This window comes from Glycine soja, chromosome 17 (genome assembly GCF_004193775.1).
Source record: "Glycine soja cultivar W05 chromosome 17, ASM419377v2, whole genome shotgun sequence".
Classification (NCBI taxonomy): Eukaryota; Viridiplantae; Streptophyta; class Magnoliopsida; order Fabales; family Fabaceae; genus Glycine; species Glycine soja.
Window position 1 is genome coordinate 2,958,494 of NC_041018.1, and position 27,972 is coordinate 2,986,465.

Sequence of the window (27,972 nt, forward strand, 5' to 3'; positions counted from 1 at the left end):
AATAAACAAACTTATTATAAATAACAGTTTATAATTAAATAATAATATAATTATATAAATGTATTTTAAACTCTTATTATATTATTTATTTATTTGAATGAAGAAATTAAATTTTTGTTAAAGTTTTAAAAAGCTCTTCATTCTTTCATTGACTGGACCATTTGCAATGGAGAATCGTGAATAAAGAAAAGAAAAAAAAAAGGATAAAAAAAGAGAAGAAAGTGCCCGCCGTTTCGGAAACGGGCTTTTGAGTTTGTTGACTTGGCAAAGGCAAAGGCAAAGGCAGCGGTTGTAATAAATGTGAATAAATAGCGTTTGGTTTGGTGATGTTCATAAGAGGTGTCTCGGTGAAGTCAAGGTTGGTCTCTTCTGGTCTGTTCTGTTCTTCTACGCAGACACATAACATAACACAACGCACCTCTTCTTCTTCTTCTTTCCCTTCAAATTTCAACTTCTTCATCCATTTTGTGCTCCAAACAGCACAAACACTGCAATCACACCGTCTTCGCTTTCTACTCATCTAAAAGGTGGTTTTTTTTTTTTCCCTTTCATAACACCGATTCTTCTCTCTGGGTTTTCGTTTCTCTGTTTTTGTTTTGTTCCTTTAACCGTTTGGTCTGTTACCCTTTTCTTCTCATCTCATCAACACGCACGAATATCGAGACTTGGAATTTTTTCTTTTTTGAAAAAAAATAATTTTTGGGTTCAACTCTGTCTCTACATAAAAGAATGAATTTTTTTACAAAGTCCATCTGTAATATTTTTTTATTTAAAACCCAGAATTCTCTTTAATCACTTTGGTTTCATGCTTGCTTATTACTTTTTGGGGCTAATTGTCTTTGAAGTTGTTTATTTATTTATTTTCTGGGACATGATTAAGGTGGTTCTGCATGTTTGTTTGTTTGTTTGGGCAGTGTTACCCTTTCGGGGTTTATATATAAATAATAGAAATAAGAAATTTTATACTTTCTGCCTTTCCAAAGTTTAAGAGTAATAGAATGTAACCGTAAACCTTTCTGGTGTTTTTTTTTTAATCGTTTTTTGAAAGTGAAATTTGCTTTCACGACATTTGTTTATTGGGAGTAATATAATGTGCCGCTGCCGGTTTTTATTTGTGGGGATGGTTAGTGATTTTTTTCTTCTTCTGAATTTTAATTCATTTGTCGGTGTTCCTGTTTGCACTTTGACTAATTGCATGTAATTTGGTGTTCTGTCATGCAACAACAGATTAATGGGAATGTGTGTCCCCTTTATTGTCCATGTGAAGGGGAAAAACCTTAAAGCCGAGAGAGGCTACTTTTCTTATAATTCCCTTTAGTGGTTTTGGAAGAGCCTAAGTATTTTTCTTCTCTTTCATTTTATTTTATCATGTTGCTGCAAAGTTACTGACAAAGGGCTTGTTAGTTCATCTCTAAATTTTGTTTCCTTGTCTTGTCTATAGTTTTTTTAATGGTGCAATTTATGTTTGTGTTCCTAGTGCTTTATTTCTTTTGAAAAATTAAAATGACTATTTAGTTTATACGATCGAAGGGGAAAAAGATGAAAAAAAATACTATGTCAATTTATAATTTGCTTTCCATATTCTCATCATGTGAAATTCTGAACAATGTTATAACGATCAATGTTGTAATTAAGTTTCTGTCCGGAAAAGCAAATGATCATTGATCAAAAGTTTTGAGTTGATCATAAATGCCGAAAAGGTGATTCCACAGTGTGAGAACTTCAAAATTCTTCTAGAAGTATGTTAAGACATTGTATATACACTAGCATGAGATAACAGCCTAACCACATTTGCATAGGTGGTGGTTGATTGGTTCTTTTCTTTTGTTTATGTTTGGTGTTGTTTATCCTCAGAGAAAGTGTGCCTAGTCTTATTGATACTTCTTTCAGTGACTTAACCGGTTATATTGAAACTTACCTCCAGATAGAGGTTCATGGGTTGCTTTGGCTTCTGCAAAGGAGATGATAGTGTTACAGTTGCTGACAGAGGACCTTTCATGCAAAGCACTCCTACTGGTAATCCACCATTTCCATTCTTTTTTCCACCTTTAAAATTTTCTATTTTATGATTCTTAATTCTTACATTTAATTTCATACAAGTCAATGACATGATTTGAATCGCAAGGTTCATGCTTTGTGTCTACAATCTGTACAAATTCTTATACAACAATTTGATCTTGAAGTCATTGGCATTTCATGCGATTCTTATATCTTTTTTTGTGCCATTCTCAAGTGATCACCTTCTAAATTGAGATGTTCGGAAAATGGCCTGTCCTAAGTCTTCTAGTTCAAGTGATTGTAGTAGTATTAATTGTATATTTATACTTCTGTTAGCAGTTCATAACTCTTGTTTTCATTTTGGCTCCACTTTCGTTTGGTCTTAATCTGTTAATACAATGCAGGGAACCCCAGTTATCATGGAAGACACACAGCAGTAACTGCTCCTCGGACTATAAATTTTCAACCTATTGCTGTCCCTTCCATCACAGTAGATGAATTGAAGTCTTTGACAGATAATTTTGGCTCAAAATATTTCATTGGTGAGGGTGCATATGGGAAAGTATATCAAGCCACATTGAAAAATGGGCATGCAGTAGTAATAAAAAAGTTAGATTCCAGTAATCAGCCAGAGCAGGAATTTCTTTCTCAGGTTTGGTTCAATTGCAGTTGTAAACTTTTAGTGATAAGACTGTAAAAGGGAATATGTTTTTATTCAGTACTTCTGATTCCCATCTTTTGTAGGTCTCCATCGTATCAAGGCTAAAGCATGAAAACGTTGTCGAGCTTGTTAACTATTGTGTTGATGGTCCTTTCCGTGCCCTTGCCTACGAGTATGCTCCTAAAGGATCCCTTCACGATATTCTACATGGTTAGTCATAAATTGTACTGCATTATCTATCTCTCTTTTTCTGCATGTTATACAGATATGTTCAAACTTTATTATTATAATTTTGAGATCAATGCTGGCTGATTTTCTATAGAAACTTGTAACTGGTTTAGCCTGTGATTTTGAAAACAACGTCATCCTTGGAAATGAAACTTAACAGCTTTTAAATTATACCATCAATCAGATGTTTTTAATTTTTTATCCACATGATCACCCACTAATCTTTTAATTTTTACTGATTGGATGAAAACAGCATGAAAAGATCTTACACACCCCACTAATTTCTTCATTACACACCCCACTAATTTCTTCATTACACACCCCACTAATTTCTTCATTATATATGCAACTTTATTATAATTGTGGATATAGGACGCAAAGGTGTCAAGGGTGCACAACCTGGTCCAGTTCTCTCATGGGCTCAGAGAGTTAAAATTGCTGTTGGAGCAGCCAGGGGACTTGAATATCTTCATGAAAAGGCAGAGATTCATATCATCCATCGTTACATTAAGTCTAGTAACATACTTCTTTTTGATGATGATGTTGCAAAGGTTGCTGATTTTGATTTGTCAAATCAAGCCCCTGATGCAGCAGCACGTCTTCATTCTACTCGTGTTCTTGGGACCTTTGGTTATCATGCTCCAGAGTAAGTTATTCCTGGAAGCCTAATTTGACCTTCTTTTGCAGTGAATGCTTGCTTTTTCACATACAGAAGACCGGATATGATAAAGAATTTCTGCTTAAGTTGAAAGATGAAAAAACTGGAATAAGAGAATATGAAAATCACAATTGAGTAAACATGAAACTGATTAATTGTAAATTAGAAATATCTTTGGACAGTGATGTACTGAACTTCAATCCACTTTAGGGCCAATTATTAACTCTCTTTACACAAGTTGTGGTTTTTTTATAATTTATTGGGCTTGATTTTTTTATGACAGATATGCAATGACTGGACAACTCACTTCAAAAAGTGATGTTTATAGCTTTGGAGTTATACTGCTGGAACTCTTAACGGGGCGTAAACCAGTGGATCATACACTGCCACGAGGACAGCAAAGCCTTGTGACTTGGGTACCAATATTTACTTGTTTCTGTTCCGTTAATATTTATTTTTGTTTATTCTTTCCCTTACAATTTTTGCATTTTGCACATTGTGATTTGTGTTCATTGGATTTTATCAGGCAACACCAAAGCTTAGTGAAGATAAGGTGAAGCAGTGTGTTGATGTTAGACTAAAGGGAGAGTACCCTTCAAAATCAGTTGCAAAGGTAATTTAGGCTTTTAGTTCAACTCCAAAACGCTTGCTTTTGTACATTTTGCTTGCAAACATTTTATTCTATTCTTAATAGGCTTTAAAGAAATATATGCTATATGCTATTTTGACATTTTTTTTTCTTGCAAACCACACGATTATTTAAGAGAAACATGTTAATAGTTTTCATTTCATCGAATTATTTTTGTATTTTGTAATAGATGGCTGCTGTTGCTGCATTGTGTGTGCAATATGAAGCTGAGTTTCGACCAAATATGAGCATTATAGTGAAAGCTCTACAGCCTCTACTGAATACTCGTTCTGTTCACTCAAAGGAAGCACCCAAGATGTAATAAAAACATGTAAATTCCAAAATCATTCATTTCTTCTTTCAGACTGGAGTGCGTTGACCAATTGTCCTTGTGACACGTGTCAGTATTACATAATCTGAAGCATATAGTATTAAAGTATATTTTGCGTTATTATATTTGTATCTCAACTAAGCATGTTATAGCTGATATAAAAAAAATAGTGATGGTAGGTGGCAAGAGCCTATCATAGATGGTTAAGTTTATGGTTTGAATACTTATTAATTTGTATTTGTTTGTTTGTTTTTCCTATAAGCCGTGTACAAGTGAATTTATAATATTACTTGTCATGTACATCACATGTCTAGTTGCTTTACTATTTCAAAGAGAGGTTTCTTCTCAACGCGTAGGGAATCTAGAAGCATGCTTCTTTTTTTTCCTTTTTGATGTCGTTAAGTTTTACCGTTGAAACTTGAAACTTTTTCTAAATTTGTTCGACAGCATCACAATGCGAATTTAAGATACTTATTAGTTTGTCTTTTAGCTCAATTATTTTCTTAGAATCTAATTCGAGAAGACACTGATCACTTATTTCTTACCAAGTTGTTGTCACTTTCTAAGTTTTTTAACCTCTACAATGGTATATCAAAAGGTTTTGTTATTTACGGATGGTGCCATGCACGATGCAACAGAAAACAGATCTGGTTGAATATAGTTTAGTAACATATAATTATTTTGTGCACCCAGCATTTTTTCTTGTACTCTCAACAATTTTTGTTATTTTCAAAATTATTCTTAACAAATTTATATATTCATGATGTGTATGGGTCCATACAGATTATCAATTTAGTATATGTTTTACGAATTAATTTAAAATTAATAAAATTTATAACCTATAACATTCAAGTTAATATGATGTCCTAATTAACTAAGCTAATAAATTAATTATATTATAAAATAATTAATGTTATTATATATAACACTAAAATTTCTAATGTACCAAAATTAATTATCACAAAATTTATTATGTAAATTTATATGTACATTAAATATATATTAGAAATTTTAGTGTTATATATAGTAGTATTAATTATTTTATAACATAATTGACTTATTTATTCAATTGATTAGAGTGTTATTATTAATTTTGAAAAAAATAAAAAAAATATTGGGTGCACAAAACAATTCCCTTAATAACAATACATTTAACTTGAACCATGCGTTTATTGGGTTATTTTGTTTGGCGTTTTTTTTTGTTGGTCTTATAGTTTTCATGGCGGAAGCTTTCTCAAGGTTAATCGAAGAGTATATCACAAATAAGAAAAAAGGGAGTATATCACAAGGTTATTCAAATTTTACGTAATAAAAATGTTTAAATAAACAATTGAAAAGTTGAGTTGGTCTTTGATTAAAACTGACTGGTTTAACCAATCAAATCAAGAATTAGGGATCTCGCTAATTTTAAAATTTTGACAACGTTATTTTATTATCACTCAAGTTGATTTAAATGAAAAAGAAAACTATAAGGGGAGCATTGTTTTAAGTTATCACTTTCTGCTCAAATAAACCATTGTTAGAATTTGTGTATGAATTCTTGTCCATGAGTGAAAGAGAGAGTGTTAGTGACCTTAACCGACCTGTTTGTCTAAAAATACCTTGATGCTATGGCGCTCTTGTTGTAACTTGTCTTTCAATCTCCAAAGTATTTTAAGTGAGTTTCAGATGACACAAATCTTGCTTTCATTCATTTATTGGCATTCTTTTGTTTGACTCCTTTTTCTTACTTTTATTATTTCGAATCTTATAATCTCCTGTTTTGGGCTTATAGATCTTCCCTTCGATATGGATTTGGGAACTGCTTGAAGCACCTAACATTTTTGTCGATACATCCAATAATTTTCTAAAATATCGAAAATGCCTTTATGGATATTTTCGATTATAAATAGCATATTAGTTTTTTCATTTTTGAGCACCTTTTTTTTTTCTTCATAAAATCGCACTCCCTTAGTGGAACTTGCTTCCTTTAGCGTCCTTTTGTGGGTGTTTGTTGTCGCTGGTGATGTACATACGTTGTTTACGAATATACAATGAAGTTTAGTGGTTTTTCGTCGCCGGAGAAGAAGAGAAGTATATTAAAAAAATTCAAAATATACATATTTTCCATCCATATGTTTTGATTTTTTTTATACATTTAATTTATTTATAAAATTTGATATTTAATTGAATGTATTTAGATGTTTATTACAATAATTAATAGTTAAACACATTTGATATTTAATTAAATAATGTATTTTGATGTTTATTACAGTAATTGAAAATTAAACAAATATGATATTTAATTGAATGATGTATTTAGATGTTTATTACATAAATTGATAATTAAATAAATTTGGTATTTTTTTTACATATGTAAATTTTTATTAAACCTATGATTTTTGTTTACAATTTATATGTGTAAACAAATTAATTATTAGATAAAAATTAATTATCACAAAATTTATTATATAAATTTACATGTGCATTAAATATAATTAGAAATTTTAGTGTTATATATAACGACATTAATTATTTTATAATATAATTAGTTTATTAGCTCAATTGATTAGAGTATTGTACTAATAACCTAAAAGTCACAAATTTGATTTCTACTTAGATCATTAATTTTAAGTTAATTCGTAAATTATATTTTTTAAAAAAAAATAAAAAATCCTATAAGCCAGTTACGATTTGTCAACCCATATTAAACTTACAAAAAGATAAAATCAGAATTTTACATGTTATGCTGGATATACCAACAAAAATACTAAGTACCCCTAGCAGTTTCCTATTGATTTTGATACCATTGTGGAAGAATGGGAGAGATAGTGTGTTGGTAAGCCTAGCTTGAAAAGTTTATTTGCTTAAAAATTATTGATACTCTATAGTTACAACCCGATCATTTACCCTTTCAACCAAAAATGGTTAAAAATAGTTAAATTTTAATAAATGTGAATGTGACAAAAAAAATACTAATATTTTTATGTAATGAAGTGTATAGTATGTTTTAATTTTGATAATAAATTAAAGATATGCTAAAATTATTTAATAACATGATAAATTATTATTGAATAACAGGATAATTATATTTTTTTCATATTAATATATGTATATCACACCAACTAATTTGGTCTGAACGAAAGAGATTCACATCCTTTAATTTAAAATGTCTCGGCAGATTAGTTTTGAATCCATGTTTCGATCAACTGAATAATAATAAAAAAAAGACACACGAACATGTAATCATGATTCATGAATCTATGTTCTGGTAGATAATTCAAATTGAAACTTCACACGTTTTCCTGCAGTTAACAACGACAGGTTGCCTACGTTGCTGCCAGCCTCAACAACATCGACACATTTCCGTTTTATTCTTTAAAATGTATATAAGAAGACTCTAATTTTGTTCATACTGTAAAGTCCATTCCTAACCCCACCACAATAAGTCAGTCATGAAAGTTAGTACATAGTTTCACCTATTTCTAACAAAATCCACCTACTTATTTCAGTAGATTCCTAACATCAACACTTAAGTTTGATCTTTTTTTATGGCAAATAAAACGAATAATTCTTAGGTGAGTACAATACTTAAAGACACATCTAACTAATTAAAAGTTTAAAATAACATTAAAATAAATTCAACTTAAACTCATTGACCACCGTAAAAAAAACTTTGTTGACGTTTTATTATTATTTTAAGAATTTAATAAATATGTATTATAAGTAATAATATATTTATCATACATGACAATTGAATGAAAATATAAAAGAAAATTATATAGGAATAATGATATGTGAATTATTCTTTATTTTAAATATTTCATTAATACTTTTTATTTTTATCTATCTCTATTTTTTCTCACATCATAAAGACTATTACGTTTATATTGTTTTATTTTTTTTCTTTCTCTTTCTATCTAGATGTTAGATAACCTTACACGTGTTTATCAAACATTTTCTTTTATATTGTTAGTACATGTATTATTTATTATTATTTTAATACATTTACTTTTGACTTTAAATTGATTGTGCTAAGTTCTTTAATTTAGGCAGAGCTATAATTGAACCTTAGCTTAATCTAACCATCATATATGATATATTAATTCATATGTAGGTAAACAAACAAAAAACCACTAAACCATAAATGGTAGAAGCAAATGGGTGAACCACTGCATTTAAAACAGGCCAATCTGCTTAACTTTTTTGTAGAGCCTTATTATTATATAAATGGTAAGTTATGCCTTTGATTAACATCACATTGGTTGAAGTTGAAGACTCTTAATTAATTGTTGAGATGGCTAGTGTGGTAAAGGAGCGTTCAGGGGCAGAGATAGTGTATGGTTCTGAAGAGTGTTATCGCCACTCCATAGAGCTCTTAGAAGAGTTGGGTTTCCCAAAGGGTGTTCTTCCCTTGCAAGACCTGGTGGAGTGTGGTAGGGTTAGAGAAACTGGGTTTGTGTGGATGAAGCAGAAGGCACCTTATGAGCATTTCTTTGAGGGAACCAACACGAGGGTGAGCTATGCTGTTGAGGTCACTGGCTATGTGGAGAAGTTTAGGATGAAGAAAATGAGTGGCATTAAGAGCAAGCAGATGATGCTGTGGGTGCCAATAACTGAGATGAGCATTGAAGATCCTAAGGGGCAGAAGATACTCTTTAAGACCCCTATGGGGATTGGAAAGTCCTTCCCTATCCTGGCTTTCATGACCCCAGAGGAAAAGGAAAAGCACCTGCTGTTGCAGTATAAGGAGATTCAAGAAAACAGTTAGCTTTCCACGTATACCATGAATTCATATTATGATACTGTTGAGGTCCTCATCATGAATAATGACCAACTAGAGTATTTAAGAAAGTTTTATTATACTAGTTTAATTTTTATGTACTCTCACAATTGACAATTTTATGCTATAAATTAATCAGAAGTTATTATTAGTATAAATTTTAAGATATTTATTGTAAAAATCAACATGCTGTACATGACAAATTGTTATCAAATGAGAAGTGTAAAAATCCTTTGGTACTATTTACTCTTACTATACATAAAATAGTTAATTTCATGGTTATGATTCATGCGGCGTGCAATTGAACACTTTTGTTCTTTTGGTTGATTGGTAGAATGCATGTTTACTATTTTCATGATTGTTATATTTGTTTCAGAAGAATCGAATGATACGTTACGAAATGAACATGTTATTAAATACTAGTGTTGCATGCAGAATGGGAACAATTGAGAAGGTTGTTGTTGGGTCTTTTACGGTTGACTTGCATATTTAAGACGATATTCGCAACAAAATTATTTTCTATCCATGACAAGGTATCTAGCTGCTACGTCTGCATATATACACGAGGGAAAAATCCTATTAATTAACTCAAAACAGAGAGACTGCACCTTGCCAAGTTTAGTTGTTTATGTAAATCAAAATTTGGCAATGATGCTTATTTAATTATAGAAATTTGAAAAGTTATTAATTAGGCCATCTTGTTTGCTTGTTGAGAGGACTAGATGGTGAAAGCTTTTCACTGAGATGATAGCAGCGGGCATTCAGCTAAAGTCTGATACTGAAATTTTAAAATTCAAAATTAATTTAGCCTTATTCACCCATGTTTTGAACTTTATGTGAAATGATTTAGGTTTAAGTCTCCGGTCATCATCATCTCACCTACTGAATGTTTAGGAGTCATAATTAATTTTAATAAGTTTCACCTCATTAAAAACTAGTTTTACCTAATTCACCCATATTAAAATGATTTAGGTTCAAGTGTCATCGTCACATGTGCTGAAGGACAAGGTCTCCAACAAGTCTCCGGTTCCATCCCATTTTGAGATTCATTTTAGCATGACTCGTATATCATTAATTTTTTTAGATTTAAAAACTTTATTGGGTCTAAAAAACTAATCCAGTCAAATTTATAATTAATTGAAAAATATAACTTTTAGTTCTAAGTTGTACACACTAACACGAGGTTGCTGCAATTATTGAACCTCAGAATCAAAGCTGAAAATACGCATGAAAGCTTGAATTGCTATTACCAAAACCAACAATTCTCAAGTTCAATCCCAAATGCAAAAAAATTTGGGTCCTAAACTTTCATTTCCCTTGTCTTTTATATTATTTTTTTTATCCTAAAAGTTAAAAACCACGGGTGTCATGCATAACGTAGACTTAAGAGAATTTTATACATGATGAAAATCAAACACAAGTTCTCCCGCTAAATAGATTATTCTCACTCATATGAATACAACAGAACCTTGCACCACTACGTCAATCCTTTAGGTTTTATATTATCAAACATTATGATTATATTCTTGATTCACCAACAAAAAAAAATTATAGTAGTGTCAAGGAAACGAAAAATAAGCATTATATTCCCAGGGTTTTGGTGGTAGTAATTAAAAGTGGCTGTCATAACAAATAAATAGTGGAGAGAGCCTACCATAATAATCAAGAAATTCCTCACTGCAATTTATAGACAATAAGCACATCTTTTCTGTCTTTCATGCTTTGGTAAAATTTTCATGTCATCTTCCACAAGAAAACATTAATTCCTTCATGATCCTAATGAGTGGTGAAACAAATAAAAAGCAAAGGGCATGTATGAATAGCAATGAGCTGTACACACTAGTGTAGTGTAAGGATCTTTTTAGTCCCATACTAATACACAATCATCTACATTCTAACATCTACATCTATGCTATAACAACAAAATATAGGTATACAAACCATCCCAAAGTAACTCGTTCCTGTTCCCATGTCTTTGATGTCAAACGTGGCAGTTATCCAAACTCAGAAGCTCAAAAGAATGCAAAAATGGCCCCTCCAATAGTGTATCTTATCCAGGAATTGGTACCTTTAGCTTTGAGATTCATGGCTCTACTTCCTTTGGTTCCTTCTGCCATTGGACTTGGAATCTGGATTCTCAGTCATCTCTGTGTCGGAGGTCTCCTTCTGGGCCTCCAGCTCCATATTTCCTGCCTGGCTCTTTCGGCGTCTTCGATCCTGAAATGTCACCCACTTCATTTGAGAAACATATCATGTTTCTTCAGAAAAAGAGTTTAATGGTTTTGTTGCAAGGAGCAGGATGAAGTTTTATTGTTAAAACAAAAAATAACTGCCACAGAGTTGGAAGGTTCTTGTGATTTAATAGATGGGAATTCAAACCTCGCGTGGTATGGGATATTCTTCTGATTCAAGCATGCGGACAACTTGACTCATCTTTGGTCTTTTCTCAGAATCTGGATCAACACACCTCAAAGCAGTCAAAAGGGCACGTTTAAGGGAACTTGTTGATGGCCTGGTCTCAATGTTAGGGTCTACCACCTCTTCTGCGCGCCTATTCCCAACCATCATCTTGAGCCAGTCAACCAAATTTACCTACAACAACCATCCAATGATATTAAAGGAAGTTTGATAAGATAGTGTTATGAGAACAAATAAAGTTACCAACTACTCCATGGAAATTTCTAATGTATATCATTCTTCACATTTTAAAATCAAGTGAAGATACGCATTAGAGAAAAGTTCCTTAACTCTTATCATTTTATCCACAAATAAATTTACACAAGTACATGCACATTAGAGTATTGATTTCTTTTATTCTTTACAGGTTACCAGTGACACACCTCAGTTGCTGGTCGGCTATAATCCACTGGGTCTCTTCCAGTAATTGCTTCGAGGAGCAATACCCCAAAGCTATAAACATCACTCTTCTCATTTAGTAATCCAGAATTGGCATATTCTGGAGCCACATATCTGACAAATGCAATTGAGACACAAAAAAGAACATAGTTAGAAAACTAGAGCAGTTAAAAAGGTCAATTCAGTCAATTTTATAGGTTCAGACAATTGTCAGCAATGTTGCAGTAGAGTTGATATTCAGAATTGACAATTAATCATAAATATTAATGCAAAATGAAATGCTTGATATTCAGTTTGATCTGGTATGCTCAGGGTGCAATTCATGATTAGATTACCGAAAGAGGTAAACCTACGAGATTACTATACAATCACTCACTTTGCATTACAAAATATATAAAAAATGCAAAACAGCATTAGTCATAGTGTCTTACAAAGTGAGAAATAACAAGAAAAAGTACTTTGAATCATAAAGAAGTCCCTAATCTGTAGGCATTAGACAAACAGCTTACCCAAAAGTACCCATTACTCGAGTTGTGATATGACTTTTTCCAGCACCCAATAACTTTGCCAGCCCAAAGTCAGATATTTTGGCATTGAAGTCATCATCAATTAGAATATTGCTTGATTTAATATCTCGATGTACAACTTTTGGCTCAATTGCCTCGTGCAAGTAAGCTAGCCTGCAATAGAATAATAATAAATCAGTAAAAGGAAACTCACCAAAAACTAAGAAGGAAATTTAAAAAAAAAAGGTACTAAACAAGCATACGCTTTAGCTGTTCCAAGAAGAATTTTAATCCGAGCATCCCAAGTAAGAAAACCATACTGCCGCATGGCTCCATGAAGCCATTGCTCTAAATTGCCATTGTTAACATACTCATAAACCAGCAACCTGAAATAAACAGGGAATTCACCAGGGATCAAGAATCCAATTTATACAAACAGTACCCAAAAAGTAGTATGTAAATGCAAATATAAAATAAAACCATGAACACTATTTACTAATGGATTCTATGCGGAAAAAAATTCTCAACATCATTTGTTGCGGTTAATAGATTTACAAGATACTACTTTGTAAGATTGTAAATTATTCCAATCAAACGATGAAATCAAGAAGAAAGTTGTTAGCAAATTCTTATGGGGTTTTGCTAATGTACACTTCTTTTCTAGAAGGAGTATTTTAACCATCTATACTTTGGGAGTATTTTTAAAAAATCGAAATTATAACTTTCTAAAATACTACTTTTAAAAAACAAAGTGTGGGTTAGCAAATCCCTAAAATAAAACCATGGACACCACTAACTAATAAATTCTGTGCTAAAAATAATTCTCAACACCGTTTATTGCAGTTAATAGATTGACAATGTACTACAAAAGGTATTTTGTAAACTTTGTAAACTATTTCCATCAAATGACCAATTGATGATGACAGCAGACACAAACAGTTAAACACGCATGCGTGCACAATTGGTGACAAATGACAATTCATCTTTGCCTCTCTGCTGATTCCAAAATAGATAGAATAAAAAGGCAAGTGGACATCATGATGTTTAACCCAAATAAAATGGCAAAACAACATGCTACCTGTGAGTGCCTTCAATGCAATAGCCTAAAAGTCTAACCAAATTCTTGTGCCGCACATGGCCAATAGCCTCAACTTCCACTCTAAATTCCTTTTCAGCTTGTCCTCTGCATGATGTGCATCAACAGCATTAGATATACTAACTGGCAACTGCATGCAGACATGCTAATAAAACATGAAACAAGAGATTAAAAGACCTAGTTTGAAGCTGAAATTAACAATAAATTATGTAACTAACAAAATAATTTAATGTCAAAACTTACAGATTATTGAGTAGCTTCTTAACAGCCACAGGACTCCCATTGATTAACTGGCCCTGATAAACAACACCATATCCACCTTCACCAATAACATTGTCTTTTGAAAACCTGTTTGTTGCAAGTTCTAGGTCCCTTAACGTAAACCAGTGTCCCCAGCCAAGGTGAGAAAATTCAGGCAGACCACACAAGGGGGACGGTGCAGTTATAGGATGTGAAGAAGACCTGTAAGTAGAAACAGACTTAGCACCACTTTCTTCGCCTGATTGAGAGCCATCATCTTTCTTAAGATGAACAAATGAGCCTGATTGACTGCTATTTTCCCCGTTATTTGTTTGGATCAAAACTTTTTCAGAATCCCTGTCACTAAACCTGTCATACAGACTCACAAAAGCTCCATTCTGAGGATGATTATTGGCTGAAACTTGATCAACTCTAATTTCCTTGATCTCATCTGAAACCGATAACATATGGCTAAGGGGAAGCATGCCATTGACTCTTCTAGATTTCTTTCTTGAAGTAAGACATATTGATATCACCACGAGAATAATTATAATGAACAACCCAACTATTATCCCCATCAATTCCCATGCTTTCAACCCAAAAACAGACGTTTCCTGGGACAACCCCGAATTTAGATCGGATGCCATTTGCCACTGCCAATATATATCTGCAGAAGTTTTCAATGTTAGCTATAAGAAATCACTTCAAAGCACACAGCAAATCATGTTGCAAAATAAAGCACATTATTGGCAAATTACTGGGATGACACCAAACTCGTGCATCGGATTCCTCGCACCACATACAACTATTTTTGAGAAAGAGAATCTCAAATCCAGTCATACAAAATTCCAGCAAGAAACTAGATTGTTTGACATCCTTCTCATATATAAAAACAAAAAGAAAAGTGCATTCATTTGCTGAAAGAAACTCAGTTCCCCAGTAAACGTGCAAAAGGAAAAGGAGAAAAAAAAAACTAAATTGCATATGACAAACTCAGCATTCAAATCCCAGATAAATCAACCAACCATGAACCACAGCTGTGAAAGAAAATTGCAACTAGTTGACACAAAAGTTTTTGGAAAACACAAATCTTTAGAAACCAAAAGAACATAAAAAGTGAATAAAATCGGTTTCATGTTGTACTTAATAACCAAATTAGAGACAGAGAGAGAGAGAGAGAGTAAAACCTCATTGAATGTGTACACAGGAAAAATGAGGCCAATAAATATCAAAGTAGCTACAAAAAGCAACCAAGCAAAAAAATCAATGACCACAAAAAACAACTAAATTGTAACATCACCTGTGACCTTCCAGCAACTTCGCAGAGATTTAAAGAGAAAAACACTGTTCACAACCAAAATCCTTGACAGATTTTTCTGCAGCCTATTTTCAGACCCTGAATCAACTTAAACACTAGATCTCTTATGCACTCAAAATCCTCTTGGATAAGAACACATTGGCACATGCCCATCTAAACCCCATTGTCCAAATATGATTCTGGTTTCAGGGATTCCTCAACTGTGCCAATGGGTCTGTGTTTCCAATCTCAAAAATGGACCTTTTTCAGAGCAGCACCATTCCCCCTCCTCCTCCTCACACAAACTTCACAAAAAGAAAAGGAGAAGGTAAAGGCAAGGCTTTCACCGACCCTTGTGTGTAGTTGTGCAGTTGTTTGAGGGAATTGGAGAACACAAGAGGCACATGAAATTGTGAGAAGAGGGAATTGGTGTGGTTGGGTTAATAACAAGGCATGGAATTATCAGTGGTAGGTGATAGCCTAGGCAAGTGACATGACTCACATTGCCATATGGTAAAAAATAAGCATCAAAATGGAAACTTGCTTTGCTGTTTCTTCAAATTTCTTCCCTCCCCCACACCTTCTTCTCTCTCACATTCCCTCTGTGTGTGCCTTTCCCTTTCTATTTCTATTTTCTACTCCATTTTATTTTATTTTTTTATTGTTTTTATTATTCCTAAGGTTTCTTCAGACGGTGACAGATAAACAGATGCTTCAATGGTACTATTTGGCATTAAATACACAAGTGTGGAAAAATGAAAAACAAATAGTGAAATACCCCATTTTTCAATAAATAAATAGTAGTTAACTTTATTTTAATATATACATGTATCTCTCTCATTTTCTTTTCTTTGCTTCTTTTCATTTTGTAAGTCAAACATCAATTTTTTAATGTCATTAGCATTATTATTATTATTACTGGAAGTACTATTACATTACACAAGTAATCAGTGTGATCTTGAATTAGTAAATGCCAGACTTGTGTATTTAATGAGAAGGTCAAATGAACAGACTACACACCCAATAAGCCTAAAGTCATTTGTTATTGCAAATTTCCATTTCCTTGAATTGCGTAAATTACTAAATTTCATTTGAATCTCTATATTTAATGAGACTTTGTTTTCTCATTCAGTAGGCTGGATAGTCAGGGAAACAGACTGGACACCATACCAATTTTTTTGTTATAGCCTATAATACCCCTATTCTAGAAGTCCTTTTCCTATGTATCCCAGGTGGGAAAGATGTAATCTTCCCCTCTTACCATAAGCACATTAAAACTTTGACACTGTATTCTCATCTTCAACCACATCTCATATGAGTGGATTCTAGTTTCTATATTCAACCTTGCTCTTCTTCCAAAGAGTAGGGGAAAAAAGAAAAAAAAATAATAGATGAAATTATATACACGACTAAATGTATGTTTGGGTATCCGTTGCAAATTGATATTAATAATAAAATAAAGATTGCAAAAATATGTAATTATATTCTTTCTTTTGCATTTAATTTATGGTAGACCATCGAATTTGGTCTCAAAATTTATATACAACAAGTTGAACTGAAAATCAAACATACTTTCAATTTTTTAAGAGTATTTCTATAATAAATCAATGTAAAAACTCATCTCACAAGCGAGGTTTGATGAAGGAAGTACTTAATCAAATACCCAATTAGGGATGAAGGTATTGTACAGTATGATGTGAAAGAGATATAGTAGAAAACAAAATGTTGTAATGTGATGAGAAATATATGACAATATATTTTTTAACTTGTTAAGGCTATACACTCCACACTGTATGAAGCAATGATTGGTTTGGAAGGCCTAAGCTTGCATACATTCCATACAGATGACACACACAAGCCAGTTGCAGTGATTTGCTTTTGTGGTCCCATGTTATTTCCTTTAGGAAAATTATTCTGATTTGGAAGTAGTGTGACACAGCTAGATGAATTGTTTCAAATGCTTAGGGGTGAATTGCTTCACATTTCAGTTAAATGTAATTCTTTTTTGGATTAGTGATTATAAAGTTACTACTACATATCATTCTATTTATAGAGAATGACTTGTTGTCATTCTCTACTATATGGTAATATTCAATGGAAGAAAAATTACATAACTTAGTAAGGATATAAATAAATATATATACTCTTATTTAAAAATAAGAAGTCAGATTTATAATACAAAAAAAAATCCAAATAACTTCTGTGTATTATTATTTACTTATAAGAATTACGTGACTCAAAATATCACGTCTAAGGAAGTAGTGATGTAAAATATTAAGGTACTCGTTTCATTTAACTACTTCATATAATATTTGTTTTAGTCTCAGCAAAAATAATAATAATATTTGTTTTAGTCTGCATGTGATGCATGCGAGTTTATACTACTTGATTTTTCTTTATTTTTTTCACTTTGTGAATCACAATATCATATTCTACTTACATGTGAACGAGTTAAAATTTGCAAATTTCAATTAAATTGTTTATCCAAAAAACGCGTGTGCTTCTGAGTTTTGACATTGTTGTTTAGCAAGAGATATGACTTGCACAGCATAATTATGTGTTCCTTCCAGAACAGATCTTGCATTGCAGTCAACAATGCCTCTTTTGAACACTAATTAATGTGTTTTTTCTCCAATAATTTTATTTTAAGTTTGATTTATACTTGATTAATCATGCGGTGCTTCTTTTGTCGTCAATTTAAATGGCCCCAGTCAAAAGAGAAAAAAAAATAGCAGAAACAAAGTACTGGGGGATAAGGTAAATGCCGGGTTAAAGCATAACTTTAATTTTATTCTATAAAGATAATTAAAGTGAGAGATTAGGTATACTTAAGTATTGTTATGGTGTAAGCGTAACTAGGAAGAATTCAGTCATGATTAAGAAAAGGTTGAAAATGTTTCTATGATAGCACAAGTAATTTCTATGCTTCTTGCTATAATATTTTCCTTTAATAAATTAATATTCTGTTTAATTATCGCATAAAACGAGAATCTTATGTTACGGTATTATATATATATATATATATATATATATATATATATATATATATATAGAGAGAGAGAGAGAGAGAGAGAGAGAGAGAGGACAGTGTTATATACTTTAAACTCACAATAAAAACAAGCTAGAAGCAAGTCTTTTTTTAGTTATTTAAGTCTTTTATTTCATTTTGCAGGGTTTCCGTTCCTTTTTTTTTTCTTTCCTTTCTATATAGCAAAGGTTAGAAAGCAAAAGCTAGATGTGAAACATTTTCAAGTTATTTATTCACATGGAAAACATTTATTCTTCGACATTTTTTTTTGTGTGTAACATCTTTAGCAGTTGATAAAAAATAAAGCAAAAGTTTTCTTTGACCAAACATATTTCAAAAGCAGCTCAGACAAAAGCTGATTTATTAATTAAGAACCGCCTAGCATATAGTTGCATAATTGCATTCCTAATAATGATGGAACATTACTTAATTGTTTTGTGTTACTTTGATGCACGCAATATTATTGACAGCGTGTACTCAGCTTATGGATCATTGCAAATTGCAATTATACAACCCAAAATCAAATCATTGGCAGCACACAGGAGTTTCTTTTGTAAACCCAAACTCTTGAAAATTATGTGAGTGTATATGTACGTGATCATCATTTTCATTCATTTCTTTTTCTTATATACAAAGTTAGTTATCTTTCTTCGAAAGGGTAGTAAAACTGTTACTATGCAGTAAAATCATTTCGAGAGTTCTACTTACCTGGTTTCCACACTTGAAAAAAGTCATAAAATTTTCTTCTAAAAACTCCGGATTAAAATTTGATATATTTTACTTTTACAAGAATAAAAAATATATTAAAAATTCTACTGACATAAAAATTAAATATTTCTAATTCTATAAGAAAAAAAACATAATTTAGCATATTTTAACTTGGTATATAGTGCTTCTACAGCTATACAAACACGTTTTATGTCTATTTTAGTATTTTGCTCCATTGTTTGACCATTCAAAAATAATTACACGCATTATAGTAGCCAAACTACATTACTACAGTACTACTAATTCCAATAACTATGTCTACTAAATCTCGTTTTGGAAAAAGTTAAAAGCTTTACTAGATATTATCAAGAAGAAAAATAGCTTTTCTTCCCTTTTCTCTGTCTCAATACATATTGGGTAAACGAAGCAGGGAGACATTGGTGGCAGCATATATTCTCACAGATAACCTAAACAAATGCAAAGGCTCTTCTTCTGCCGACAATGGCCAATTTGGCCACTAGATTTTTACAATAAAGTAAATTCAGAGTCAACCTCTCTCAAGGACATTTGCCTTCTATAGTTAGATTTTGTCAGAGACTTAGATACATTAGGAACAACTGAACTTTGAACTTTGATACACATAAATAAATAACGTGAAAATTATGTGCGCGATTCATTCAATCGACACACACAACTCACATTCATTTTCACGAAAGGACACACCCACACACACACACACACAAAAGCGAAATAACCCTTTTCGGTCATTAAGCATATTCCCTTTAAAATTTATTCTTGGCTTGTCTTGACCCTCTTGAAAGAGGGTCCTCCATGTCCTAAATCTATATTGCATAATCTCCTATTGGGACCCAAAACCGTAAAGTTAATTATGCTTCGTATACATTTATAGCTAACAAAGTTCCAAAACCAACACTACACATGTTTAACAAAAATAAAACAAAATTGGAAGTCTAGCACATTAGATTATACCTTGTCATAGACATTTCATTAATCAAATCTAGCCCAACAATACTCAAGACATAGACCAAAATATTACAAGAAGAACAACCATAATTGGATTACATGGTCTATCAGCGTAGGTTTTTTTGAAACAAACCACATTATATGTATCTTATGGAATGTAATTTTGTATGGGCGTAATAAGATCATTATGCACGTAAAATTCTTTTTTGAAATGTTTAATGCATATCAATCACATTCCAAAACTTAAATTTGAGACGACTAATTAAGTGAAAATAATTTTATATCAGCTCATTTATACATTCAGTGATTACTAGCACAGATTTCATTTCGGTTAAAAAGTTGCCATCATGGGACTCTTGCAAATAATTTGTTCTAATCAGTCCATGAACAATAATCCTTGGTGAGGCCAAGGGAAGTTTTCCCAAGAACAGGTCAGTTGGTGTGCCCTGATCTCTGTTTCTATTCTCATGAGATTTGAAATTGATCATGTGAACCATTAGGCTGGAATTTCTGGCTGGTGGGATATCAAAATTAGGATGTGGCTGTGCCGTTTGAGACATGTCCACACATGATTTTTAACTAAAATGTGAGCACATACGCAACATTCTGGTTTGGTGCTGCTGTTGCTTATGGATTGTGGTGCTAGCTAGTAGTTGAAACTGCTTTGTCCCTTGATGTTATACTTATAATATAGTTAGCTTAGCTGGTATTGTCACGACAGTTCCATTCATCCATCCATTTTATATGTAATCGTAGTTATAATATATATATATATATATATATATATATATATATATATATATATATATATATGAGTGATACCGTAGAATTATGAGACCTTCAACAGTTCACAGATATTTTTTAATAATTATCCAGAGGTTGTGTCTGGTTCAGGTTTATACATGAATCCAATATTAATTTGTACAACTTAATGTGTCTCTTTTTAGATATATAAATAGTTTGTGCTAAGGATGGTAAGCATTTGTCATGAATCATGACGGTGACTAAAATCTTCTCCTACCTAAAATTGGGCATTTGCGGATTGGAAGTATCTTGGAAGTTCAGTAAAAAAAAAATGCTAATCTTCGAATTGAATTTGCTAATGCCTACGTGTTTCTTGGCTTCTTTCATGCTTGAAGCTTCAAACTCCGTTTAAAAAATGACAAGTTTTCAAACTGTCAAATATAAGATGGCCAATTTGTTCTCTTAAAAATAAATGGCATTAGTTTGATGAAAAATGGAAAGAGACATCAATTGTCTTTTAAATAAATCAAGCTTGATTTAGTTGCTTAGTAATATGAAAATAATATTAATTTAACCTATCGGTTGTAAATATTAATTTAGTTCCTCAATGATGAGAAATGACATCAATTTAACTCATCATAGACAATGATTTTGATGTCACTTTTCAATGATTGAAGGATTAAATTTTAAGACTAAAGTGATCATATCAACTCTTTCAGGAAATAAATTAAATACATGCTTGCTCTAAAATATATATCACAATCTATTGTTTTTGTATTTATCATCAGAAGTTTCATTAGTCCATATACGTAAGAAAAATGGGCCGGATCAAACAATTCAAATAAAAAAAGTGCTGTCGCAAGTCCAATACCCAATATCTGAGTAAAAAAATGATAAGATTGTTGAGCTGATTAATTATCAACATTGATAACAAACGATATTAATAAATTAAAGGGACATTCAATTTCCAAATGCATCGCATTGAATTATTGATTATATGTATGTATTGAACCTTGATAACAAATTATTGATTATTGTGTCTGGGTTCTACCGCAGTTTGAAGTTTAATGACAATATCATGATTGTTGCCCTCATTGGCGATGATAACGCATATAAGAATATTGACAAAGAATAATAAATTACTTTTTTTTTTCATATACTATAGCAATCAAATAGAGATATTTAAGAATTTATAATAATTCATACGATTTATTTAAACATGTGAATTAGACCTTCTTAAAAGAATAATATAACTACTACTAATTTGCTTCGGTACAATGAGCGAATATATATATATATATATATATATATATATATATATATATATATATATATTAAATTAGATATAATAGTTAAATTGGTCATATTTATAGTTGAGTCTAATTAATGAGTATCATATTTTGATACAAATTATATGTATTTTTGAGGGAGATAATTTTGTGCTACTCAAATTAATAGAATTATTATGAATGATAAAGAACGAGTTTGTTTAAATTTATTTATTAAAATAAATATTTATTTTAATAAAAATAAACAATATTTTATTTTTTTAAGTGTGTTTGTTTAAATTATTTCTATTTTTAAAAATAAATCTTATTTATTTCTTAAAAACATTTATATAAAAAACATTTATTTTAAAAATATTTTTTAAATTAAATAAATTCATCCAAAATTTACTTTTTAATATTTAATATAATTATATACTTAAAATCTTAAAATTTGAAATGATTGATTTTTTTATAATATACATGTGTGGATTGAATTAGTAGTACTCATAATTAGTACAACTATTACATAATTAGAGAGATTAACGTAACCACTAACTGACAGTTCATCAATAATCAATAATTACTAACAAAAGTCACCCAGTAAAATTGCGTGCTTCCATATCCTCTTTGGCAATATCATGAGAGCATCCATGACCCATGCACCTTTGGCAATATCACCACCCACAGGCCACAACATCATCAATGCAAAATTGCAACATATGACAGAATATTGTTATCTAATTTGAATTACTAGCGTGTAATTTCGTCGTTATTTGTTTATCACAAATTCGTTTTAATTTTTTTTTTCTTATTTTTAAACAGATGAGTGAATATTGACGATAGTTGTATGGTATGAGTTTTTAGGACAACAACTCCTATTAACAATCTTCTTTTTTTGCAGCACATGAAAAATCCTATAACCTTGATCCGAGGAACAGGAACTCCTGTGCTTGCCTTTGTCCTACTCTATGCCAGTTAATTATGCTGAACACAAACAAATCACCTCATTAAATGAATGGGAATAGACTGCTAAAAATGGGTTCAACATATAACAGGTGAAAATAAACCAAAAAGTATAAACTTACAAGGAATTTAAAAACCTTGAATTTAATAACGGGTTCACGAATTTAATAAGGTTTGTCAAATTTTAAAAACCTTGAGTATTATTACAACTTACAAAGACCGTCAAAGGTTGTTTTTTTCTTTTTTCCCCTTCAAACCCACCGAATTATTTTCTGCTAGAGAACTAAAGCTCATAATATAATCGATAGACCAGTGTGCATAAGCTGACGCAAGAATTTTGTAGTTTAATTAATAATTTCAAATTAAAATTAAAATATATGATTGTATTAAATATTTGAATAAAATATTTTAAGAATTTTAACGAATGCATTTTTTATGATATAATTATGTTATTAAGCTACATTACATTATTGTATTTTAAAATATTTTTTAGCTATAATTTGATAAATGTATTTATATTAAAAAAATTTGTACGTTAGCCAAATTTAATATTTTATTATTTATAATTAATAATCTAATCTAAATAAAAAAAGTAATTACTCTGAAACCAAAAAATAATTTATAAAGTAGTGGGCACTGTACTGTGTAGTACCACCAATGTTGCAGGTGCGTTACTCATCAAGTCATCCTCTGCTCTGCTGCATCACATTCACACCATTTCACGCACATGCTCCCTCACGCGCTTTCTTTTCGATTTCAACGTCACTCGCGCTCGCGCCATAGATCGCCACAATTTATCTTCTCCCACTTTTTTTCTGCACGTGCCCCTTTTTTCTCTTCTTCATGTTCCAGCGTTTGAATCGATGCTGCAACTCCAAAGATACGAACTTTACTTCATTTTAGGAAATGGGTCTTAAACAACTGCGGTCAACCCTTGCCAATTTTGAATTCTCGTGTAACTGAAACTGCTTCTGCTGCGGAAGCTTCTTTCTTTGGGGGCCACAAGGATTCTCGTGTAACTAAACTCCAATGATGAACAAAACTCTTCTCACTTATTTCTACTTGTTCATCTACATTTTGCTTTCTTCTGGAGTCATTTTGTACAACAAGGTATGTATATAATGTAATAATGTAGCCACTTCAATTCTTGGGTTAGACTAGTTTTTACTTTTAGTTAAAGCATTACCAATGTGGTATCATTTATATATATATATATATATATATATATATATATATATATATATATATATATATATATATATATATATTTTTATTTTTTTTTTGTAGTGGGTTTTGTCTCCAAAGTACTTTAACTTTCCGCTTCCAATAACACTCACCATGATTCACATGGGCTTTTCTGGGGCAGTGACGTTTTTTCTTGTCCGGGTCTTTAAGGTATGTTATGCCATTTTTTGTGTTGTGTTGTACTTTGGGAATATGCTCCTTTTTCCTGATTTATGATCAATTTTGATTTGATTGCCTTTAATATTCAATGTGGCTTGACCACAAAGTTGTTGAATACAGTGGATGTTACTGTGCTCTTTATTGGAATTTAGGCTTTGATCTTGATTGCATCTAGGGACCTCTGTCATGTTCAGTTTGTTACAGTGTTATGTTACCTTTAATTATAGTTTTTTTTCTTTCTTTCTTGTCGGGTGAATCTCAATGATGTGATTTTTTAAACATTTTTTTACATGCATCTATTCACGTTGATGTCAGTGTTCACTTTCATTAGGATGTGGTCCTTCGCTTCATCTGCACAAACCTTCCTCTGTACTCGATTGAGCTTTTACTGCCTTTAACCGTTGTTTTCAGTGATTTGATCACTTTTATAATCTGGCTATTTGAATGGTATTACCTACTTATCTTAATTTATATTCATTTTCTCTGTATTGCAGGTTGTCACTCCTGTTAAAATGACATTTGAAATGTGAGTGTCTTTGAGTTGAAGCCTTTTTGAGCTTGTTCTCCTTTGACCAAATTATTTCTTAAACACTTCCTTCTATTGCAGATATGCTACTTGCGTGATACCAATAAGTGCCTTCTTTGCATCAAGTCTTTGGTAAGCACTACAACATGGGCAAACTGAACTTGCTCTGAGTTGGGATAAACATAAGCCTTTGATAACGGGAGATATCCCTCACGTTTATGTTTCTAATCATGTTTGATTTGATAAGTGCATGTGAAAGAAACAAATTGAGCCTTTATTTATTGATGAAATTTTGAAAAAGCAAAAATAGATGGTTTTGACTGCTTTTGGCCAGTTCTTGACTAGTTTTTTTGTTCCATCAGCTTTCTGGATTGTCCGAACTAGGGAGCAGGAACCAGCCAAGCTTAGATTGCAAAATTTTGTTCTACTGTAATTCTGTTTAAGAAAATTCTTATGCTTCCAGTGTGGTATAGAAGTTTTATTAGCCTGCATTAGTCTGGAGATGCCACTCTTGCAATGACCAAAACTATTAAGATGGCGCTGTAGGCATGAAGTTCTAAGTTCTAATTTCTCAATAGAAAAACCCTTTGTCAGAGAATCTGGCATAATAAAGAGTGAAGACCATCTGGTACTTGGAATTACTATGATTCTCCATCTGATGAAAGGGTCATTATCAGACTCCTCAGAATGGATTACCAGTGGCCTTAAATTTTTATAATATGATTGCCGTAGAGTAGATTTTACTTTTTGTCTCACCTACACATTTGGAATTTGTTCATTCTCTGTCATTTTAATCTGTTCAAAGTATGATGCTTCTAAGAAAAGAAATTATGATAGTTCACTTGAATAATTCAATGTTTACTTTGGCAGATCTTCTATGTTTTCTTATTTACATGTTTACACCTCATGTAATGTCAGTACTTATGAAGAAATAATTATGTTTTTGGTTTTTACAGGTTTGGTAACACAGCTTATTTGCATATTTCTGTGGCTTTTATCCAGATGCTCAAAGCTCTGAGTACGTATTTAGCGGTCTTCACTTGCTTGCTTACTGTCTGAATGATACTTTCTTAATTCTAAAACTTGATGTTTCAGTGCCTGTGGCAACATTCCTCATGGCTGTTATGTGTGGCACCGACAAAGCAAGGTGTGATATGTTCTTCAACATGTTGCTGGTCAGTGTTGGAGTTGTCATTTCCTCCTACGGAGAAATTCATTTTAATGTAGTTGGTACAGTTTATCAGGTCACCGGCATCTTTGCTGAAGCTTTGAGACTGGTCTTAACACAAGTCCTTTTACAGAAGAAGGGCTTGAGTTTAAATCCTATTACAAGCTTATATTACATAGCTCCATGCAGGTATATTATGTTGATGTTTTCAACGAGTAAATAAATAGTCAATTGAGTCAGTGTAGTGGTCATATTAACCCACATGGACAGATTTCTCTTTTCCCACTAACCAGACAATTCAAGCTCTAATGGACTTGGGGAATAACTTCTATCAATGTTGATATACTTTTCTCCATATACATGTGATTTAGTAGATAATTATGTTAGTAATACTGATTTTGGGGCAATGTACAACATGCATACATGTGAGTAATATGCAATATGCAGTCTTTCTTGTATTTTAGTTTCTTCGATTTATGTCAGATCTATTTCATTTCCTCCATTAAGTAAAAAAATGTGATGATATTGGGATTATCAATGTTTGCTTATCAACCAAACCATCATACCATATGTGATCTGTTCATTCTTTTGTACTTTGGTATATGTAGTTTTGTGTTTCTCTCTGTGCCCTGGTACCTGCTGGAAAAGCCTGTTATGGAAGTTTCACAGATTCAGTTCAATTTTTGGATCTTCTTTTCCAATGCTCTATGTGCTCTAGCCTTGAATTTTTCCATTTTCTTAGTAGTCGGTAGAACTGGCGCTGTAACCATACGGGTTGCTGGGGTGCTTAAGGACTGGATATTGATAGCCCTTTCAACTGTTATATTTCCAGAGTCTACAATAACTTGGCTGAATATAATTGGCTATGCTATTGGTAAGTTTTGTTTGAAATATATGATTTAATATCCCTCCCTCTTCATCCTTACATGTTCTACCTGCAGCACTATGTGGAGTTGTGATGTACAATTACATAAAGGTTAAGGATTTTCGAGCTTCTCAATCACCAGATGAAATTATTCCAGATCGAATCACCAAGGTATCTTCTTGACACACTTATTAGTATTTGTATTTGAGTCTATGTAAACTTGTTATACATCGTAGCAAGAGTTTTAAGAATGAAGTAACAGGTAAAGATCATGAAAATGTTTTCACGCATATTTTAGCATGGTCATTTTAATTTCTAGTTTATTGATCTGGTCTCGTCAAATTCGATTGACATACAGGACTGGAAATTCGAGAAGAGGTCATCTGATTTTTATGTGCCAGATAATGTTAGTAGCAATAGGGGAAGTGGTGGAGGCAATGGTTCTCTTTCTGATATGAAAATTGATGAAGAAGCACCGCTAATTTCTTCATCAAGGGTGTCTCATATTGGACGTATGCAGCTAGCCAACCATGCAACAGGAAAATGAATACCCCAATACAAGATTCATTTTAGATCTTCCCCTTTTGGTGAAAAGAACAAGAGGAAGTTGGGTCAAAAGAACCACTCTTTATTCTTTTTAAATAGTGTGCTTTATAGGAATCATGCATGCTTGCTCTTTGTAATCACATTCATGTTGAACCGTGGTTTAATTAAGACCAGAGTGCGGAACCAATTCTCCTCTTAATTCCTATAATAATCAATTTAAATTTATAGCCAGCATTGGGGGCACAAAATTGAAATGCAGCGGTTGGTTTTCTTTGAAAATCTTTATAGCTTTACTCCCTTAAGCGGATTTAGCTAACATATCTCATAACCAAAGTCAATAATCAAAGCAGTTTTCAGATACTAAGAGCCCCAATTAGAAAAAAAATAAAGCCACTTTTTTTTAATTTGATTAATCGCAGTTTGCATCATATGTAAATTTTAAACCCACTCATTTATAAGACTATATTTATTAAGACATTTAACTTAGTTTTTAATTTTTTTTATTAG

General features: G+C 31.9%; 4 protein-coding genes across 11 annotated transcripts; 3 read left to right on the forward strand and 1 right to left on the reverse strand.

The window, feature by feature from the left end:
- Window positions 1-217: 217 nt before the first annotated feature.
- On the forward strand, window positions 218-4,853 carry LOC114393726 (pto-interacting protein 1-like). 5 transcript variants are annotated; one of them, XM_028355149.1, is made up of 8 exons: window positions 218-358; window positions 1,925-2,016; window positions 2,403-2,650; window positions 2,743-2,869; window positions 3,260-3,533; window positions 3,829-3,961; window positions 4,072-4,158; window positions 4,364-4,853. In XM_028355149.1, the coding sequence occupies exons 2-8, from the start codon at window positions 1,935-1,937 to the stop codon at window positions 4,493-4,495; spliced, it is 1,083 nt and encodes a 360-aa protein (XP_028210950.1). In that variant the 5' UTR covers window positions 218-358; window positions 1,925-1,934; the 3' UTR covers window positions 4,496-4,853. The 5 variants fall into 5 exon arrangements, with proteins under 5 accessions (XP_028210950.1, XP_028210948.1, XP_028210949.1 ...); XM_028355147.1 differs by having other exon boundaries at window positions 241-527; window positions 1,891-2,016; XM_028355148.1 differs by having other exon boundaries at window positions 241-527; window positions 1,929-2,016.
- Window positions 4,854-8,645: 3,792 nt separating this feature from the next.
- Window positions 8,646-9,502, forward strand: LOC114393022. The gene has a single exon (XM_028354281.1). The coding sequence runs from the start codon at window positions 8,781-8,783 to the stop codon at window positions 9,252-9,254; it is 474 nt and encodes a 157-aa protein (XP_028210082.1). The 5' UTR covers window positions 8,646-8,780; the 3' UTR covers window positions 9,255-9,502.
- A 1,422-nt stretch (window positions 9,503-10,924) lies between these two features.
- Window positions 10,925-15,877, reverse strand: LOC114393403 (probable receptor-like protein kinase At5g18500). 2 transcript variants are annotated; one of them, XM_028354743.1, is made up of 8 exons: window positions 15,265-15,877; window positions 13,968-14,631; window positions 13,707-13,811; window positions 12,892-13,014; window positions 12,632-12,802; window positions 12,107-12,236; window positions 11,646-11,858; window positions 10,925-11,483 (listed from the first exon to the last, which is right to left on the reverse strand). In XM_028354743.1, exons 2-8 carry the CDS (start codon window positions 14,609-14,611, stop codon window positions 11,358-11,360), a joined length of 1,512 nt encoding a protein of 503 aa, XP_028210544.1. In that variant the 5' UTR covers window positions 14,612-14,631; window positions 15,265-15,877; the 3' UTR covers window positions 10,925-11,357. The 2 variants fall into 2 exon arrangements, with proteins under 2 accessions (XP_028210544.1, XP_028210543.1); XM_028354742.1 differs by lacking the exon at window positions 15,265-15,877 and adding an exon at window positions 14,723-15,036.
- A 7,727-nt stretch (window positions 15,878-23,604) lies between these two features.
- LOC114392653 (probable sugar phosphate/phosphate translocator At3g17430) lies at window positions 23,605-27,664 on the forward strand. 3 transcript variants are annotated; one of them, XM_028353861.1, is made up of 9 exons: window positions 23,605-24,066; window positions 24,244-24,351; window positions 24,855-24,886; window positions 24,968-25,018; window positions 25,843-25,904; window positions 25,982-26,243; window positions 26,663-26,928; window positions 26,996-27,090; window positions 27,278-27,664. In XM_028353861.1, the coding sequence occupies exons 1-9, from the start codon at window positions 23,986-23,988 to the stop codon at window positions 27,464-27,466; spliced, it is 1,146 nt and encodes a 381-aa protein (XP_028209662.1). In that variant the 5' UTR covers window positions 23,605-23,985; the 3' UTR covers window positions 27,467-27,664. The 3 variants fall into 3 exon arrangements, with proteins under 3 accessions (XP_028209662.1, XP_028209663.1, XP_028209664.1); XM_028353862.1 differs by lacking the exon at window positions 24,244-24,351; XM_028353863.1 differs by lacking the exons at window positions 23,605-24,066; window positions 24,244-24,351 and adding an exon at window positions 24,382-24,729.
- The last annotated feature ends 308 nt before the right edge of the window (window positions 27,665-27,972 follow it).

Coding starts and splice junctions, on each gene's coding strand:
- LOC114393726 (XM_028355149.1), top strand. CDS start 1,935: ATGGGTTGCTTTGGCTTCTGCAAAGGAGATGATAGTGTTACAGTTGCT. Junction 2,017..2,402: donor CATGCAAAGCACTCCTACTG/GTAATCCACCAT, acceptor AATACAATGCAG/GGAACCCCAGTTATCATGGA. Junction 2,870..3,259: donor CCTTCACGATATTCTACATG/GTTAGTCATAAA, acceptor TTGTGGATATAG/GACGCAAAGGTGTCAAGGGT.
- LOC114393022 (XM_028354281.1), top strand. CDS start 8,781: ATGGCTAGTGTGGTAAAGGAGCGTTCAGGGGCAGAGATAGTGTATGGT.
- LOC114393403 (XM_028354742.1), bottom strand. CDS start 14,948: ATGCAATTTAGTTTTTTTTTTCTCCTTTTCCTTTTGCACGTTTACTGG. Junction 13,812..13,967: donor AAGAAGCTACTCAATAATCT/GTAAGTTTTGAC, acceptor CACATCATGCAG/AGGACAAGCTGAAAAGGAAT. Junction 11,859..12,106: donor ATAGCCGACCAGCAACTGAG/GTGTGTCACTGG, acceptor TGGTTGTTGTAG/GTAAATTTGGTTGACTGGCT.
- LOC114392653 (XM_028353861.1), top strand. CDS start 23,986: ATGATGAACAAAACTCTTCTCACTTATTTCTACTTGTTCATCTACATT. Junction 25,019..25,842: donor TTCTTTGCATCAAGTCTTTG/GTAAGCACTACA, acceptor TGGTTTTTACAG/GTTTGGTAACACAGCTTATT. Junction 26,244..26,662: donor TATTACATAGCTCCATGCAG/GTATATTATGTT, acceptor TGGTATATGTAG/TTTTGTGTTTCTCTCTGTGC.